We start from the raw sequence: 20,639 nt of genomic DNA, 5'->3' as shown, positions 1-20,639 counted from the left end.
ATGAAGGTCACAACAATGTATCTTGTTTTAAATTTTTCTATGGAGTGATTTATTGTCTTGGCTATAAATTTGTAAAGAAATAAAATGCTATTTCTTCATCGTCTCCTGAGGTGATGGCTTTATTCACAGCTCATGGGAAGTGCATGTTTCAAATTTGTCTTTCTGGTGAAAACACTTAGTTGGGTACAGGCTACTAAGTGGTGTGCTATGGTGGTCTCAGGCCCACTACTCATACCTGTCCACTAGAGAATGAAATAAAGTTACTCTTTCTGTGGTTCTGAGGTGGGGGTGGGGTGCACCCTCCTTGGGGACAGGAATAACTGCTGCATCCACTATTCTCCACGCCTACAAAAGTGCACAGTTCCATGATCTTGTTTGTAGTCCCTGTCTTCTATAAGCCAGCGCTGATGACTCCAGAATAAGAGGAAAGAGAGGAAAACACAGGCAGCTGCTGCAAACAACAGAATTCCCATAATCATCACTGACACCAACCTGAAAACACGTAGCCTTGAAGCAGCTTTTACATTCCCATTTGAGTTCAAAGACTAAAACTCTCTACCCATTGAAGGATAAATATATAATTTAGAATATACTCGTCCAACCCTTCATGAATCTCTAGGCATAGTTTCATCACCCAAAGCAAACAATTTGAAAGGACAAAAACTGGAGAGATTTTCTTGTTTTATTTGAGGAAATGCCTTTGGGCCAATATTTAGTGTATATATATATATATATATATATATATATATATATATATATATATACGAATATTGCATTTTCTACATTTATGGTGCTGAAAAATCAGAATCCACAGAATGTAATGACTTTAATAAGAATGTTTATGTTTATTTCTTGAAAAGAAGCTACCCCTCTTTTTGCTTGAAATTCAATTTAGGACATGAAAGGCTGGTATTCACTACACTGGTGAGCATGACTTTGTGTTTTCTTCTTATACTTGAGATTGGACAGACTGAGCAAAGGCCTGCTTATCAACAATGTTAATGATTTGGTAGTGTGTCTAGTAAACACGCACACACACACACAGGCTAATTTTTAAAATAAACAAATATGAACAAGCACACCGATGTTATAATACAAGTGGATTTCATCATTTGGTAGAGTTGCTATGAAGAGTTAATATTTATTCCAAGAATAATGCCATTCTAAAAACCAATGAAAAAGTACCTAAACTTTAGGGATCTGTGTTTGGAGCTATACTCAGAAATACAAATCTAATTCAGACAAGTTAACCATTCTCAGTAGTTTTTTATAGGCAGGACACTCCCTTCTGATTTGATATCATTTCTTTTTTCCCTTCTGCTTACCCTTGAAGGTTAATTCTGTTCCTACCCTCTTTCCGGTTCTCTCTGTTAATCTTCTCCTCTGGAATTTCTTCCTTCTGCCTCTTCCTTTTAACCTTTCCTTCCTCCTTTTTGTTTCTCCCAACAGACGTTGAACCTAAGGCAAGTATTTCCAGGAGCTGAGTGCCCCTGAGAACCGAACTGGTGCGGGACTTGTTTGGGACTTGGAATTAGAGTGAATGTAATAGGAGAAAAAAGTGATTGCTTTAAATTCATTTAAGTGCCACCTGGCTGCTGTAATTGCATTAGGTTTAAGGCATGGCCTCTTTGCCAGAGTGCTGTCAACACCAGTCTCAAACACAGAATTCCTGGAAACCAAGCACACAGTTGTGTATTGAAATGAGCATATTTGTATCAATTTTCAGCTTTCTTCCGGGCACCAAATGTGGTTCCAGCATCCATCTGATTTTATCTTTGCAATTATGTTAAGATGCCTCTTTCAACCGGATAATACTGGCCTCGAGCAATAGGTAAAGCAACAGCCACCGTTTAGGAGCACATCCGCATGATGCAGCCTGTTTCCCAGACCTCCTCTGTCACTAACTAGCAGATCCACTTGGCTTTACTCTGTCTTCTTCAGAAAGATATTTATGTGCTACTCCTGACCCAGGGTTGGTGCTTGAGTGTAAAGGCAGCTTCAGCTAAAGCTGTGCTTTGTCTGCAAAGGGGAGTAGTCTGTTCTGCAAGGTGGCAACTGAACTGAAGAAGAGAGCTGGGAAGCTCCATGACATCTAGTTCCAGGCAGGGCAGCTCCCCAATATTTAGTGAGAATCCCGTGAGCTTCCAGGGTCTTTTCTGCAGTTCTGGTCTCTGCTATTTCACAGGTGAACTCAACAATTATCCTTTTGCTTTTTTTTTTTTTTTTTTTTTTTTTGGCCCATTCAGTACCCAGTGTATCTTATTGTACTTTCTTCTTTAAACATCATTAATTCTATTTCATTCAGCAATGAGGCTGTATATTACAAGTACCTGAGGATCTTTTTGCATGAAATCTATCTCATGCATTTTATTTTCTTAGATACTAAACTTCACGTGGTTAACTTTCAAGTTTAAAGTCTGGTGTAAACAGAGGACAGAGTGGTTTTCATTCACGCCAAGTGCAGTTTGAAAAAGATGGTTGCTATGGCTGCTGTAGAAACCATGTGTCACAACAAGGATCCAGTCCAAGCTCCAGCAGAGATACTCACCCTTTCCTGAGCACAATATGCCATCTGCTGATTCACACAAACTCTTGCTTTGTTCCTCCGTCATATTACACTTCCTGGGATGTTGGCAGAGCTTTCCGAACCATCCTCTCTCACAAATGCATCGACCACAGGAACATGTGCCATGGCCTGAGAAACAGTCACAGGGTGGGGTGAGAGAAGGACATGGGTCAATAGCCAGATGAGTCGCAGTTTTTAAGAAATATGTAAATCATAGGATCTCCTTAGTATTAAGCAAGCACATTTTCCTTTTATGCACAGTCAATTGGGCATGCAATTTTTAAAAAGAACTTCACAATACAGTTTTAGTTTCACATAATACATTTCATGAATGTAGCATAGGAAATGGACTCAAGAAAGAAAGAAATCTTAAAACAATTTAAAATAGAATTTTACCAAAATACATGCTCACTTGCATTTTTATCGGTATAGAATGTTCCTGCTTTTCATCATCATGCATGCCATGACACCCAGACCAATGGACCAGCCTAGTATTTATTCATTGCTATCCTACTGTTTACTAATAAGAATAAAACATTAATTTCTGTAAGAATGGCATCTGGTATTATATTACTTTGTGTACCTCACTACTTATAAATAAGAACAGATCTAAGTGTAAGTAACAGTGTCTATTATTGCATAGAAGTGAAAAACAGCATGAGGCTTAGATTCATATCTGGAACTTGTTTTTCCTTTTGTTTCTGTCATGGGGTCCTGGTTTGGAGGATGTTTATCTTTGGTAATATATACAGTGTTGTGTTTGTGACAGTTATTCACTGGCATACACATCTGTCTCGTTGCTTGCCACCAACACCCTATCGGATTGCATCAACTTTCATTTAAATTTCCTGTTTCCAATCAGCACTTTATTCTTTCTCGTATATGTGCATTACCTCACAGCCAGCTATCTCCAAACAGAACAAACAAAACAGCTATTTGTTTGGCAAACTTTTACTGAGTAGCTATTATGAACAGCATATTTCTAAGCAGCAGGGTATACAGATCAAGCATCACGGACACAGTTGTCATTCCCAGGGACACATGACATCGTGATTCAGACTGACAGCTTCTCTGGATCTGTTGCCACCATTTTATCTTGACCATTCGCTCTGGCAGGACTTTCAAGAGTAAACCTATTCCGTCTGCCTCCTCCTAAACTCAGTTTTGGACAAGGCGGGATTAGTGGTTGACGATTAATTGTTTGCAAGTCATTGTTATGATTAATTTAACCTAACCTCCCAGGAAACACGTAAGGTTTTTACATAACACATGATCATCTGGAAGTTAATGGAAAGCAAATGGGATGCAAACTCAAAAGGGACCTGGATTTACAGACCTATTTCCAACAGCCTCTTCTTATTCATATGTTGATTAATTTAATTTAATCTCATAGCCCTTTGATTCAGGTATTATCCCCACATTACAGTCAAGAAACTGAGGCTCAGATAGATAAACTAATTCTACCACAAATCTCATAGCTCAACCAAACAGAATCAGAACTTGACACCAGTTTCTCTGATTTCGATGTCCACTCTTTCTTCATTGTGTAACATTGCCTCTATGTTTCATTTTGGGAAATAATGATTCTCAATTTGAGACATCTAGAAGCCTTTTCTTAATTCCTATCTTTTTTAGCTGCTGCGTAGTCTGAAGGTATACATTTGACATTTATGGACACTTTCTTCTTAAAATCTCTCTTATATTGGTTTCATGACATTGAACTCTCTTTATCCTTTCAACAGTCTTCCTTTGTCTATTTATTCTTCGCTTCTTTTCTGACCAGATTAATGTAGGCATCCCCGAATAGTCTATCTTGAATCATCTTCTTTTATCTCTCTATAATCTCTCCTTAGAAAAATTCATCACATCACAAGATTTCAGATGGCCACAATTATCATTGGGCTGTATCACCAATACCTAACTCTCTCCTAAATTCCACTCTTGTGATTCCATAGCTTGTGTTCTACCGGCATCCAAAATTGATACTTCTGGACTTGCATATACAATTTTCTTTCTAAAATTTACTCTTCTGTATTGTCCATTTCTTTTTCTTTTTTTTTTTATTGTCCATTTATTTTAATGACACAACTTTCCTCCCAGTCAACCAGTTCAAAATGTTTCAAATCACGTTTGAATCCCCCTTACTCCCCTCGTCTAACAAGTTGCCAGGTCCTGTTGAAACTACCTCCAAAATGACCATCTTGAACCTTTGAGAAACCTTCCTGGCATGTCTTTCTCTAATGTTCTTGCCCATAGCTTCCTGTAGTACCACGTTACTCACATCACAGCCTTGAGATGTAGTCCTGTGTAACTCCCGAATGTTTATGAAATGAAGTTTACCTACTTCAGCCTTCCTTATATTTTAGGGTCCTGAAATAGAGTCCCAAGCTACTTTTCCAACCTTACTCTCTCTCTCCTCTTCTCCCCTTTCATTTACCTCTTGATCTAACCCAACTTGCCTACTCATTGTTCTCTACACATTCTTTATGCTTTTCTGACTTCAGGCCTTTGTTGTGATAGAAATGCCATCCCCCTGCTCTACATCTTCATCTTCTCCTCCTCTGAATTTCTGTGCTACCTTATTTTTCACCTCTATCACAGAACTTTCTGTCTTCCACCTTGTGATATGTAGTTATTTATGAACTAAAGCCATCTCCGAACTGAATTCCTGGAAAGTAGCAATCACTTCTGATTCATCACTGTAGTATTCAGAATGCTGAGCCCGATGCCTTAGACGTGGTAGATCCTCAAAAAACACTTGAAGATTGAGGTTATTTTTAAACAACATCTCCTGATTTTTTAAAATACAAATCCCAACTGAGAACCATAAACTGCATCCAGGACATGTTCACAGATCTTCTGTTTAATGGACTGTCCTTCAAGAACAATGGACAGTTCTTGGATGTCTGTTTTATTTCTATTTCTGTAGAGTGGAGTGAAGTTATGGAATCAGTGCCCCATAAGATCTACACATTCAATCAATAGTTATTAAAATGATTGTATCTTTATTGGAGATTGTATCTTCAATAAAACAAAAGTCCAAGTAAAGTGAGGTCTACTTCAGAAGTTAAAAAAAGTCCATCTTTGGGGGCAGATAATCTGGGGTACCAGAAAAGTAAGAAAGAAATAGAGAGCTTCTAGTAACTGGCTCATTGAGCTATTGACATTTCAAACATCCATGTTTCTTATTGACTCTGTGTTAGTAAGAATTATTTTCAGTTTGGCATAACTAGAATAATTTAACCTCTACTGCAGAGAAAGGCATTTTACCTTTGACTTAGAATATCATTGATAAAAACTAAGTGGCTCCTCACAGCAAATAATTTAATGTAATAGGTAATTTTTTTTTATTTATTAGTTCATTTATCATATCTTTCTGGGACATTAAGTTGGCAATCAGCCCAGACAATGGTCAAAATGCATTGGTAATTATGTGTTTTGATTTGCCGTTTACATGCTTTCCTTTTAGTAAAAAAAGTTTTGGAAAGCTTTCAATAATATCTTCATAAACTCTAATAATTGTAGTCATTCATTTAAGCACTATTATGCACCAGGCATTGTACTAGACCTACCCTACGGTGCTTACTATCTACTAGGGGAGAAAACAAGTAACAACAAGTGGACAGATGCACTTGAGCTGTGGAAGAATTAAAGACAGTGCTAGTATATTCAACAGTGAGAACCCCGTTAACTAGAGTAGTCACTGAAGGGCTCCGTGACACCCACAGAGCCAGAGAGACAATGTTCTAGGACAGCTAGCAATGCAAGTTCTTGGAATACGAAAGAGTTTGGCATGTTACAGGCAGTGAAAAGAGGGCAACGTGTTAGAAGAAGAATATAAACTTGGAGAAATATTCAGGAATGAGAACACAACACATTTGTTCTTGGTAAGGAGTTTCCAGTTTATTCTGATAGAAATAGGAAATCATAGAAGAGGTTAAGTATGAGTGACGTGATACAATTTACAATTTGCAAGTTGATTTTGGCAGCTAAATAGGAGAGATTAAGGTGTGCTGGGAAAAAGTGAATATGGGGAAAGTGAGAGACTATTGTGTTATTTCAAGTGAATGGTGATAGATGCTTAAAGTAGGATGGCGACAGTGTGAATGGAGAGGAGTGGATGGAGATCTGCTTTGGTGGTGGTGCCTTGAGATTTGTTGAATTGGATGTGGCAGGTGAGAGAAAGGACTAGTTTTCTGGCTAGAGAAACATTGTGAATAATAATGCTATTTATAAACTATGAAAGCTGCAGGAGGGAGAGGTTGAGAGCAGCAAATCAGCTCTATTTTGAGCCTCATCTGTTTGAGAAATTCTTTTTCTTTTTTGTAGAAATTTTTTTTCTTTATTTGGCATTTACCTAACAGTGGAATTTTTGGGTCTTAGAGTACGAGTATCGTCATATCATTGACTATACTCCCTATGCTTTACTTTACATCCCCATGACTATTTTGCAACTCCCAATTTGTACTTCTTAATCCCTTCACCTTTTTCACCCTGCCCCCGTATCTATCATCCCTTCCCATCTATCATCCCAATAAATCTAGTACCCATCTGACACCATACATAGTTCTTACAATATTATTAACTATATCCCTTATACTATACCTTACATCCCCATAACTATTAGTACTTTGCAACAACCAATTTGTACTTGTTAATCCCTTCCCCTTCTTTCACCGCCCCCTCCCCTGCAAACACCCCGCCCATATGGCAACCATCAAAATGTTCTCTGTATCTATGAGTTTGTTTCTTTTTGTTTGTTAATTTTGTTCTTTAGATTCCACATATAAACAAAATCATATTGCATCTGTCTTTCTTTGTCTGACATACTTCACTCAGTACAATACCCTCCAGGTCCATCCATGCAGCCGCACATGGCAAGAACCCATTCCCTTCCATGGCCGAGCAATATTCCATTGTATACACGTATGTACAACCTACTCGTCATCCATTCATCCATTGACGGACATCCAGGCTGCCTCCACATCTTGGCCATTGTAAACAATGCTGCAATGAACATATGGATGCACACATCCCCTCAAAGTAGCATTTTGGGTTTCTTTGGATAAACACCAGGAAGTGGGATTACTGGATTCTTCTTTGTCTCTTAAAGAAGCCTGTTATAGCCTTTGTTTTAAAGTCTGTTTTGTCTGGTATAAGTATTGCTACCCCAGATTTTTGTTTGTTTGTTTGTTTGTTTTTGTTTGTCTTTATTTCCATGAATATATTTCCATGAATATATCCTTTACTTTCAGTTTGTGTGTGTCTTTCAATCTGAAGTGAGTCTCTTGTAGGCAGCATATGTAAGGGTCTTGTTCTCTTATCCATTCAGCCCTCCTATGTCTTTTGAGAAAAGCATTTAATCCATTTACATTGAAAGTGATTGTGGATAGATATGTAGCTATTGCTATTTTATTATTCATAATTTTGATCTTCTTTTTCATCTTAAAGAAGTTCCTGTAACATTCCTTCTATTACTGGTTTGGTGAACTCCTTTAACTTTTTCTTGTCTGAAAAGCACTTTATCTGTCCTTCAATTCTAAATGATAGCTTTGTTGGATAGAATAATCTTGGTTGTAGGTCCTTGCTTTTCATCACATTGAATATTTTGTGCCAATCCCTTCTTGCCTGCAAAGTTTCTGTTGAGGAATCATCTGACAATCTTATGGGAACTCCCTTATTGGCCTTTCTCCCTTATTGGCCTATACTAGTTGGCCTTTCTCTTGCAACTTTTAGGAGTCTCTCTTTGTCTTTAACCTTTGCCAATGTAATATTAATGTGTCTTGATCTGGGCCTGTTTGCGTTCATCTTGTTTGGGACTCTCTGCACTTTCTGGGCTTGTATGTCTATTTCCTTCACCAGGTTAGTTATGTTTTCAGTTATTATTTCTTCAAATAGGTTCTCAATCCCTTGCTTTCTCTCTTCTTCTTTTGGTACCCCTATGCTGTGAATGTTACGCTTGATGTTGTCCCAGAGGTCTCTTAAGCTATCCTCATTTTTTTGGATTTGTTTTTCTTTTTGTTGTTCTCATTGGGTGTTTTCTACTACCTTGTCTTTGATCCTCTGCTTCATCTAGTCTGCTGGTGGTTCCTTATAGTGCTTTCTTCATTTCAGTTATTGTATTCTTCACTTCTGACTGGTTCTTTTCTATGGTTTCTATGTCCATTTTTTATGCTTGCTATCTCTTTCTCGAAGTTCTCACTAAGTTTCTTGAGCATCCTTATAACCATTATTTTGAACTCTGTCTCTGGTTGGTTGCTTGACTCCATTTTGTTTAGTTCTTTTGTTGGAGTTTTCTCCTGTTCTTTCATTTGGGATGTATTTCGTTGTTTACTCACTTTGGCTGCCTCTCTGTGTTTGTTTCTATGTTTAGGTAGATCTGCTATGTCTCCCAGTCTTGGCCGCGTGGTTTTATATAGTAGGTGTCCTGTGGAGCCCACTGGCACAGTCTCCCTGGTCACCTGCTCTGGGTACTCTAGGTATGTCCATTGTGTGGGTTCTGTGTGTTCTCCTTTTATAGTTGAGCCTTGATTGCTATTGGCATATGAGTGGGTGGGATTGACACTCAGGCTGACTGGCTGTGGGATCTGGCCAATCCAGTGGCCAGGATTGGCCACACAACAGCTTATGTGCTGCTGTGTGGGAGGCTTTCCCCACTAGTGGAATTCTCCCCAGGGGCACTGGTGCCTGTGGAGACCACTTTTGGTTGTGCCACTTGTGGGGCTATTTGAACGGTGCTCTGCTGTTTTCTGAAGTCAACTTCCAAGTATGTGGGTTCTGGGGCCTCTTGGGAAGGGCTCCAGTGCAGGCCTCGGTCATTACTGCCTTTTACTGGACAGAGGCTACCTGATAGCAACTACAAAGTGATCTGCAGTTGTTTGTTGCCTGTGCTAATCCTGGAGTTGTGTGGGAGAGGCCACACGGCAAACTGAGGATGGCTGCCAGAGTTAACCAGGCCTGGGATAACTCTGCAAAAAGCCAGGACACCCAGAGGCCTGCTGCCACCTGCCAGCTCCCTTAAAGTTCAGCCACTGATAAAGTCTCATGTGGTGCATGAGTTTTATGAGAAGGGTCTCAGAGAGTCACTAGAGTTGGGAGAGTTGTGGTCAGCATGTTAATGTAGAGTCTGGTTTTGTGCCATTGCTGAGCCTGGAGTGACTCAGCAAAAGTCTCAGAGCACACTGAGGACAGTCACTCCCTGCCTGGGGCCTGTGAACTCCACTAGTTTTCCCAGAAAGCGTACAATGCAGGCAGGCCTGGCTGCTTACTCGAGAAAGTGCCTCCGGCCAGTTCTGTGGAGTGGGGTCCCAGCTGAGTCAGCAGGGCGGAGCAATGGAGCTAGCGGAACTCACCAGGCCAATCAGATTCAGATTAAGACGTAAACGTAGGGGGCAGGCTCAACACAGGAAAGAGGCCTCCAGCTTGCCGGCTTCTCCTAGGATGACACCTCACAGGGAAAATGGCAACTGTTCTCCAGTCTTCCTCCTGAAGTCACACACCTCAGTCGAATCCCCTGTATTTCTCCAGTGCCCTGAGTCACCGACCCTCCGCTGGAGCCCAAGGTAAGTGCCTGCGAGCGTCTGTGCACCAGCCCTTTAAGAGGACATCTGGGTTTTCTGCTGCCTTCCATTCCACCTGGACTGTGGGCATCCCCACTGTTTTTCACAGCTAATTGTTGTGGGGGCTCCTCTTCTAGGCACAAGTATTCCAGGCTGGGGAGTCTGGTGTGAGAGGCCGAGGTCTCTCACTCCGCCAAGGGTGGGGAGAACCTCCATGGCTGAGATATCCCTCCTGATTCTCAACCACCACACACAGGTGTGGGGCCTATTCAGTGTCTCTGCCCCTCCTACCAGTCTTGTTGTGTTTTTTTTTAATATTTTTAGTTAGAGACCTTCTATTCAGGTAGATTTTAGATGGTTTTCCAGGTTGTTTGTTCTATAATCTGGTTGTAATTTTAATGTGTTCACTGAAGGATGCAGGCACAGTGTTTATCGCCTCTGCCATCTTGGATCTCTCTCCCAAAGAGTTTTTGAAAGTGGTTGTAACAAGTTACAGATACAATAATGTATGAAAATTCACTTGTTCTCCATGCTCACTAGTAGCTGGTATTTTCAGTGGTTTTATTTTATGTCATTTTATTTATGTTTTGTTTTGTTTTCCTTTCACCTTTTTACATGAAATACTCTTAAGACAACTGAGTAGAAAGGTCAAGGAAGTAGTTGACATAAGCCTGGAGTGGGGACAGAGTCCCAGAGAGCAGTTTCCAGGCTCTTGGCCTCATGTGAAAAGGGGCTGGCTCGGATAGTAGATGGCCATCAGCTGTGACTGGTTGGCCATGAGCTGTAACCAGTTAGCCAATTAGCCACTGATATAACTGCCATGACTGCGTTGGTTGGTTGGTAAGTTGGTTGAAAGGTAGAAAGGTGGATGGCGGATTATGTGGATCCTACTTCCTGTGTATGTCTCGCCTAGCCGCCAGCAAGACTGGAGTGTAGGAAGACCCCTTGTTGGGGTGCTGGTGAATGTTTGCTCCCTGTGTCTCCAACCCAGCCACCAGTGAGAATATAGTGGTATGACTCCCCTATCTATGGCTCTGTGGATGTTCCTTTTTGGCCTCACCATATCCTGCATTCTTGTGTAGGGAGCAGGACCAGAGACCCCGCATGACACAGCTTAGGGCTAGTTGTCCTGTACATGCTGCAGTTTCCAAAAGTAGATGGCATTTAAAGGTTTGGAAGTGAATGAACCTACCCAGAAATAAGTCTTGGGAAACTCCAATATTTAGCACTAAAGTAAAGGAGGACAATCCATACAAGTAGGTACATCCAGTAAAGAAGGAGAAAAATAAGATTATTGTGTTATCTCATAAGATGACAAAGGAGTCCGTAAAGGAAGCCTACTCAGCGGAATGTTCCTGAAACTTGGAGTTAAAAAAATAATGCCATAGGAGTAGTTTCAGTCAGATTTTGCTGGATCAGCCCTACTCTATTGCCACCCAGGTCTATGAGTAGAACTAGGGGTGATAGAACTGTTGTAGAAATATATGTGTGTGTGTGTGTGTATATATATATATATATATATATATATATATATATATATATATATTTCAGTAAGAACAATGTCTCTGCTTGATGGTAGAATCCAGTGATGTTATTTTCATATAAGTATACAATAGATCATTCTCAAATGACTCTGTAGAGAGAGCCAGCCTAATGAACCATTTCAAGTACACTAAATCTGTCTTCACCTGACTTTTCAAGTCTTCCCACTGGTGAATAGTTTTCTATTCCATCTCCATTTCCAGTGCCGTTCATCTTGTCCCACAGACTTACCTCCTTGCATCTGGTACTCCCATCCAGTTTCTATTCCTATTTCTTTCCCCACAGCAAAACATTCACCAAAAGTGCTCTAGACATGTGTTGTCCAATTTAGATTTATTAAGTACATTTTAAATTCAGTTTCTCAGTTGCACTAGTCACATTTCAAGTACTCAGTAGTCACATGTGACCAATGGTTACTATGTTGAATAATGCAGATTTAAAACTTTCTTATCATCTTTGAAAGTTCTATTGGACAGTATTGTTTCAGACAATGACCATTTCCAATGAAATTCATTGGCTCAGAGACAAGTCTTTAAAACATTACAATGATGGTTCTCAATTAGGAAACTGAGCCATGAATGGATAATAATTGTATCAGATATGACATATTGCCTACCAATATTCTTCTCCCCTAGTTAATATTAGGAGAACACTTTTTTTTCAAGGAAGTGATAATATGTCTATGTGGAAGATTTTTGGCTAAGATGTGTGCCAAGGACAGAGTTCTAATAAATGAGATAAAAGAGAAAATATCCTGGGTTTCCAGGAAAGTGATCATCTTTCAATGGAAATGGGACAGATTCAGTCAGCATGTGTCCTTTGCCATTTTTCCTTCCCTTCTTTCCTAGAAAATGGACACAATGGGGGGTTTTTTATAAGCATGATGACAAAAGTCCTCATAAAGAGGCAGAGCAGAAGTGAATATAGAAGGAGGGTGGGATGTTCGTGGCTCTCAGTCACCTCAACATCCATCTCTGTAGTGGCATCCTGCAGACTTTTTTGTGTTAATTACCTTCATCCAACAACAGTCCTAACTGGTACACCTATGAACTTAGGAAAGAGGTTTATGATTTTAAGATGTAATTTGGAGACAATCCCACTGGTGACTATATTGTCCAGCTAAAAAAGACTTGGCCTGAGTAAGTTGCCTGAGGTCTTCCTTAACATGAGAAACCCAGAGGTGCTGGGGCTCACTGCACTGATACTCTCAGGCTGCATGATCTCCTTCAAATTGCAGCTCCGAACTAAAGAAATCCCTACAGAAATTTGAACTGATTGTGTAATGAAGAGGTGGCTCTTCATTATCCCCTTTTGTTTTCTAAATTGGACTCATGGGCAGCTATTCCAGGAGCATAGAGGAAAGAATAGAAGCAATAAGCAGTCCATTTCTTATTCTCATCCTGGGGATATGGAGTACAGGAAAGAGGGTTCTGGTTAGGCTTACTTTTGGCTAAAACAATTACACACACAAGAACTAACATGTAGATATATCTTTGTGAAATCGTAAAATCATATACAACTAAAAAAATGAGTACATCTTGGGGACTATCAACCTGGACAAAGCATGTTTTTTTGTTGTTGTTTTGTTTGTTTTTTGTTTGTTTTGTTTTTTGTTTTAGCAGTGACTTATCTGATTATAAAAATCCATGCATTTATAGGTCACATAAAAATTTTTTTGTTAATAAAGATGTTTTGAGAGGGCCCACATGTGGTCTATGAACATTGAGCTTGACTCGCCAATAAGTTAATTAAATGGAGAATGGTTTTACTTCATTTTCTTTTTGCCAGTCATTGTCATGACTCTCCTTTTGGGCTGTAATTTTGGTGTAATGAAAACTGAACTGCTTAAAATTATGTAATTACTTACATTCACCTTCAGGTACAATTGTAAATTTATCCCAGCCTACCAGAATTGGTTTAATCATTTTAGTGTTATTGTTAGGAAGGTGAATAAACAACACTGGCTATTAATTCTCAGGCGCCTGCTGATCAAGTAGATTTATGGATATTTTTGGTTTTACGTATTTGTTGTTCACTAAAATGCTCAGGCAGTCTGTTTTGGAGTCAGGAGCCTGGGTTTTGCTTTCGGATCACTAAGTGGACACACAGGGATCTAGTTCGTCCTTCCATCTGAAAGACTACAGAAGCTATGGCTCAGTGTCTGTTTGGTAAACTGAGAAAATTACCCAAATTAGTGATTCTCAATTTTGTTCTCCTCTGAAGCCACACCAGAGGGATGATGTTAGTGAGTTTCAAACACTTAGAATAGTAAGACCCATTCACTCCCAGCTGCCACATGATGGAGACACTAAATGCTTTAAACAAACTAGCTGCCATTTCTTGCCTGGCACACAGAACTGTGATGTGTATGATGCCAACTTCCTTCCAAAACACTCGGTGGCTAGTGCCCCAAGATATCCAAGACAGATTTGTTGTTTTGTCCTGTTATGGAGATGGACACTTCAATCTTTTACTTTCCATTACACACGTAGGGTATCATTGAATGCCCACTTGGCATATAGTAGCAGTCATATTTCTTTCTTTATGTCTCATTCTCACCATAAAGCCAATAGGTAGGCATTGTTACCTTATTGTACACGTAACTAAACCAAGGCAGAGAGACCAATTGACCCATCCAAGTCACTACGAGTAGGAAATAGAGCCAGAATCGAAATGCTGGTCAGTCTGAATGTGAGATTCACATTAATCTTGCTCCATGGCACTGCTTTGCTTAGTTCAAAAGAAAATGGTTACTTCTATTCACTAAAATCATGTATGAAAAAATTGTAGCAGAGTGTATGCACACACTTACTAAAGCAACTGAGCATACCATAGAATGTGGACTTTCTCTTGACAAAATATCCAAATACCCAAAGATTCATGAATTTAGATTCCAAAAATTGTTTTAACCCTTAAAACAAAACAAAACAAAAAACCTAGAAGGAAATACATCAAAATTTCATTAGATAATTATTTTTGGATGGTGAATTTATGGGTGATTTTAATTTCGTTCTTTATACTTTTTAGTTGTTTTAAATGTTGAAAAGAAAAACCATTAATTAAAAATATTTTACAATGTCCTAATACCTAAAGATGAGCAAAGCAAAATAAACAAAATAATATCTATTATGAATGATAAATGAGTAAGTAGTTTGAAAAAAATACTTCCCAAAGATGGATTCAAGAGCCGCTGAGAAAGAGCTCAATGTAAAAAAATAAAATAAATATATTCCTTCAAAATATCAAATATGTTTTCACCTCTGGGCCTTTGCTGAGCTTTCTCAGGCCTAAAATGTTCACATCAAATTTTAACACCTTTAAATATTAGCTATACAAGACCTAAGTCAAATATTAAATCCAATTGGACAATTCTCTGATTCAAAACTGGTATCACTTATCATCTGACTCCCTTAATTTATAATTTATTCCAAAATGTTCTTGAGCATCAACACTTATACTAAGTTTGAGGATACAATAATTTTTCAGAGAGAGGAAGAGGTTGATTAAATTCATGAGAATTGTAGATTTGATGAGAAGAGACACAAGAACACTTAGAATAAAATGTCATGTTGTCATAATGAAGGTATTATAGTATGGAAGAAGTATAAAATAATTTTAGAAAGGCTGCCTAAAGGAAATCATTTGGAAGAATAGAAAAATGACAAGGATTTATTCAGAAGGAGAAGCACAGGTAAGGAATAGAATGTCAGGCAAAAGTTTCAAAATCATAATACATTTAAGTTTCTCCATCCCTAATTGCTCTCCATGAAGAAATAATTTTTTTCAGTAGGTGGATACAATCGGTACAACAAAAGCATAGTCTTCTCCACCTGTCCAATTGCTGCAACCAGAAACTTGGAATTCAATCTTGGTTCTACACTGCGCCTCACTCACATCGTTGAATCATGAATTTCCATAAATACTATTTTGTACTCCCAGGGCAGTGGTGGTGTGGTGGGGGACAACCTTTCTTATGTTCAACTAAGCATTTAGTTTGACACTTGGCACTAGTCTCCTTAGGAGGATATGGGACAGGAAACATCCCATATGTGGGACAGTATCAAGCTGTCCTCTTCTTGTGAGCCCTTGCAGTCATTCATGAGGATGAGAACTCAATATAGTGGTCTGGGGATGACCTTCTCTCCAGATAACACAGTCCAGATGCTCAGAGGTGAGATCCATGTTGCCTAAATGTTGAGACTTCTTCAGTTTAAAAGAAACCTTAGGCCCCCCCAGGAGCCAAAATCTTTCCTAACAGTTCCTTATGTATAGCTTCCAGAAACCGTGCAAGGGACACGCCTGTTGGCAGAGTCGGCACAAATGGAAGTGAAAAGCATTTCCATCAGACATCCATATTTTATTTGCAATCCCTCTCTATGTAGTTGAAATTTATCCATCATAGGTCACTATTACCATGAGCAATGTTGTCTGGTAACATTAGCATATAGCGTCTTCATCTGTTTCTAAGGAACTGGAGCTGGAAGTTTAACAGAGGGTCAGAGTCTCTTGCATCAAGGTAAAGAGTTTTGCTAGCCTGTTGTCCATATTTTTCTAATATTTTCCCTAATACATCCAAGTATTTCCATCTCTACTCTCCCTCATCTAGCTAAACCACCTTTATCTCTCACCAGGATTTATCTCCTAACATCCATATTTACCCACCAACCTCACAAACACATACTCCTCACAGCAATTCATACCTCACATGACAACCAGAGGTACTTTTTAGATTGATCATGTTATTGTCTTGTTCAAACCGTGTCTATGGCTTCCTATCATCCTTTGAGTAAAGCCCCAAATCATTAACATGGTGTATAAAACATGCCACACCCTTCTCCCATTTGCTTTCTACTCTCCAATCACACAGGGTTTCTCTCTGGTTCTCAAATGTTGCTTGAACATGTCAGTGTCCCTTTCCCTCAGATGCCACAGCGTACATTGTTCTCTGTGCCTGCTGTGTCACATCAACTTCCCATCACCTGGCTAAGTTCTGTGCATCCTACTACTGCCAAGTGTGGTTCTTGTGATGTCTAGTGCTTTAATACATGTAAAGCACATACTATGCATCAAATAGTTGTTAACTACATATAAAGGCATTAGAGAAGCCTTCCTTAGCCTCTATGTTAAATTCCCCTGTTACGTATGTTCCCATTGAACCAGTGCTTCTCTTTTCAGACCATTCACCTCATTGTCATTCCTTTGTCAATGTCCACCTTTCTAACTTAATTAGCAGCTTCAATAGACACACCACTGAACCTCCAGTGCTGGCAAATAGTGGGCACTCAACAAATATTTGTTGAGTTAATGAAGAAATAAATGATTACTTCCGTTTCAACCATGCAGAATTTGGAGGAATTTCTATATAAAAATATTTAATTAGAATTTGAAGAGTCTGAGGTGAGAGGGGATGATGCTGAGAAATCATCTTGAGTGACACTGACCTAAAGATGAAAGTGGAAGAGGCTGAGATTACTTCAGACAAACAGCAAGCAGACAAAGAGCGAGCAGAAAAGACATCCAAAAGCCATCTCAAGGGAAATACAAAGATTTATTGGTAAGCTCTGAAGGATGAACAAGAAAAACAAATTAAGTGGTTAAAAAAAAAAGTGAGAGAAAAAACAGGTGGGAAAGGTGTTTCTGAGGCCCAGTGAGACCATTGCATGGGGTTTTCAGAGGAGAGTAACTACACTATGCTAAAAAATGTTCATGTGGAATGAGAACTGAAAATCTCCCAGGATTTGGGCAACCAGGATTATTAATAAACTCAGGAAGAGTCAGTTATGTGGAATGATTGGAGATAGAGCAAGCTTCCATGGATTTGAGATCGAAGCAAGGAGAATGCTATTATACATGTCATGGGTCACAACATCGAGATCAAAAATAAGGGATGTGTGTGTTTGAGAGGCAGTGCAGAGCTTTGCATGGAATAAGTATGTAATGAGTACTGATTTAATCATTATGTGCTACATACCTGATGGGATATTACTAAATAGTAACAGAGGTTTCCTTATGATAATAGGTATTTTTAGATAGATTGAGAAATACAGAAACTTTAGCAATGCATACTGTGGCTTGAGGAATCCTGATGGCCAGTGTCATCTTAATTGTGTTGCTCCATACTTGGGCGAATCCATGGGAAGCTTTCCCACAGAAGGTGAACTGCTGAGTAAAAGGCACTAAAAATACTTCTGAGATGAATGATGGCCACTTTGATTTGACAGCTCAGTGTCAAGTGTGAGGAGAAAGACTGCTTTATGCCAAAAGAACAGAAAGGAGAAATCCATGCCATCCAAAACTGAAGACCATCTAGTCACAGTTCCGAATGAATTTTTGTTACAAAAGAAGTGAACCTCTGTTACATATCTCATAGAGTTTATAGTGGACCACAGCTTAAATTTCTGCCTGAACTGGTTATGTCTGTCACTTTCTTTATATGTATATAATAATGACAATAATAACATGTAATGTATATGTGACACTTAAGTGCCAGGTGTTATCCTAACTCGTGTAATCTCACAACAACCCTACAAGGTAGCAATCGTGATCATTTTATAGATGAGAAATGGGGGTTATGTAAATTGGCTCAAGTCATATAGGTAATAAGTGTCACAGCCAGGGTTGGAACCAAGAAAACCTCGCTTTACTCTATAGTCTTAAGTACTGTAATATATTGCCATTTATATTTCTAAATATTAAAATACATTTGCATAAGTGTTCATGAAAGGCATGGGAACGTGTGATCTTATCAACTGGTTCACTATGTTGTATACTTTAGTGCTAAAATTATTATAGATTCAAATATGTTAATTAGTGGCATGTCTCTTGTATTTTAAGACATAAACAAAATTCAAGACTATAACAGTCAAGGCTCCTACAATTCTTTCTATGAAACAATGTTCACAAAATAGAGGAATTAAAATCATAGTACCTTTAGCAACTGTTGTAAAAGAACAACACAATTTGAGGCCAAGTGCAAAGCTAAAGCGGAGGTGATGTTTCCAGAGAGGTTTAACGTGAAGTACAGTGGATCCTCATTATTCGCATTTTCCATATTTGAGAATTCGTCTACTCACTAAAATTTATTTGTAGTCCCCAAATCAATACTCATGAAGCTTTCCAGGTCATTTGAGAACATAGGCAGAATGGCAAAAAAAACTAAGTTGCCCGAGGTTCACATTCTTAGCTAAGATCAAAGAAGGTCAAGCTCTGCCTTCTTGTTTCAGTTCTTTATGCTGTAAATAAGTGTCCTTTTCGTAGTATATTGAATGCCATGCTTTTTGTATTTTTGTGCTTTTTGCTGGTGATTTCAATGTTTAGAATGGCCCCTAAGTATAGTGCGCAAGTGCTGTCCAGTGGTCCTAAGTGCAAAACGTGTGCTACATAATCTTTGTTCAGGCATGAGTTATAGGGCTGTTGGCTGTGGATTTAATGTTAACAAATCAACTATATATTATTACACAATGTATCTTTAAACAGAAACACACATAAAGCAAGGTTATGTATTGATTTGTTGATGAAAATGCTGTGACTAGAGGCAGGATCTTAGCCTTGTATTTCCTTTAGGAACGATGATTCAGTATTCACTAATTCAGTGTTCACAGTGACTTTATAGACCATAACTACCACGAATAACAAAAACTGACTGTGTCTAGGGCTTCTCTTGAGAAATACTAAACTTCGTTTCCGTGTGGATTGTAAATTATATGTAGCTTTTCTAGCTACATGTTGCACATACGAGCAGGTCATTGGTGGGGACACCTCTGCCTCTCCCTCCTGGAACTATCCTTCTCCAAGCAGTAGGTCTGACCATCACAAGTAAAGATTAAGAAGTGAATAACAAGGAAAGTAAAGACACGTACTCATTGGAATGTATAAAGGGTACTCAGATGTAACAGGTTTCTGCAATATCAACAATTTCAACCAAATTACCAAAGCAGATGGGCAAGGAGACCCATGTGAAGTAGACACTGCATGTCAGAGAAAATGGCAATGATAATGAGAAAAGATGTATATATGGTATTTTCTAGATGCCAGGCTGCCTGTATATATATAGTTGTGAGAATTAAATGAGTTAATATAGATAATGTAGTACTTAACAAAAAAAAGACTATAATCTGCTTTGATATTTCTGTTAACTAATACCAGCGAAGGGACAATCTAAACTAATAGTAATGTTGAGAAAAAGTCCAAACAGTTTGGTGCCACTCTGGGGAAAACTGTGATATAGGGGAAAATCTGTGAACTAAACATCACTGCTCAAATGCTGGGTCTGCTACTTTTAAGTCATGAGACATTAACACCTCAAACCTCATTCATTTTTTCCATTTGTAAGATGAAGAAAGCAGGGACAATTACTGAAGGTGGCTGCCATAATGGATTGCATGAGATAAACCATCTGGCACAACCCTTGTTAAAAAGGGCCTTTCCCGTGGCTTCCAAAAGAAAGAAAGAAGACATTTTTGGTCGAATTGCGAGTGTTTTGTAGTTGGTTAGAGAATGGATAGATACACGTGGATATTAGATCAATGATAGTGATAGTGTACCCACCTTTCATAAACTGTACATGCATTTTGTTTCTTTCCCAATAATAGTGCCCAACTGCATTATGACAATTAAATTGAGGAGACACAGTTATATTCTCCTAGTATGATTCCATGTTCAGTTCATATTAATTGTACTGGAAACCTGGAAGGAGCTGTAATCAGCATGAATCATCTCTCCAATATTGAGTTTTGCAAGACTGGAATAGGAGAATGATGTTGTCTCCCATTCCCTTCCCTAGATGAAGCTCAGGCAGACACTGTTAACATTTTACCTCTGGGTCCCTCGGTTGTACTGTTACCTTTGTTGACTACCCTCGGTCTACCTCATTCTTTCTTTGCACAGTTTCTTTCTGAAAACTCTTATTTGGGTCTCCGAGACATCATGGGAACGGAGATATTGTATAGCTTCTGTGATTTTCTAGTTAAACT

The 20,639-nt window shown here is 38.9% G+C and overlaps 1 protein-coding gene across 1 annotated transcript in view; it reads right to left on the bottom strand.

Moving 5' to 3' along the window:
* Positions 1-20,639, bottom strand: part of ITGBL1 (integrin subunit beta like 1) — a 193,671-nt gene that overhangs the window by 5,964 nt on the left and 167,068 nt on the right. The window contains exon 9 of the mRNA XM_033104269.1: positions 2,549-2,695. Coding sequence (XP_032960160.1) covers positions 2,549-2,695 — 147 coding nt within the window. The remainder of the gene's footprint in view (positions 1-2,548; positions 2,696-20,639) is intronic.

Source organism: Rhinolophus ferrumequinum, chromosome 4 (genome assembly GCF_004115265.2).
Source record: "Rhinolophus ferrumequinum isolate MPI-CBG mRhiFer1 chromosome 4, mRhiFer1_v1.p, whole genome shotgun sequence".
NCBI classification, from domain to species: domain Eukaryota; kingdom Metazoa; phylum Chordata; class Mammalia; order Chiroptera; family Rhinolophidae; genus Rhinolophus; species Rhinolophus ferrumequinum.
This window is presented reverse-complemented; position numbering and strand designations above follow the sequence as displayed.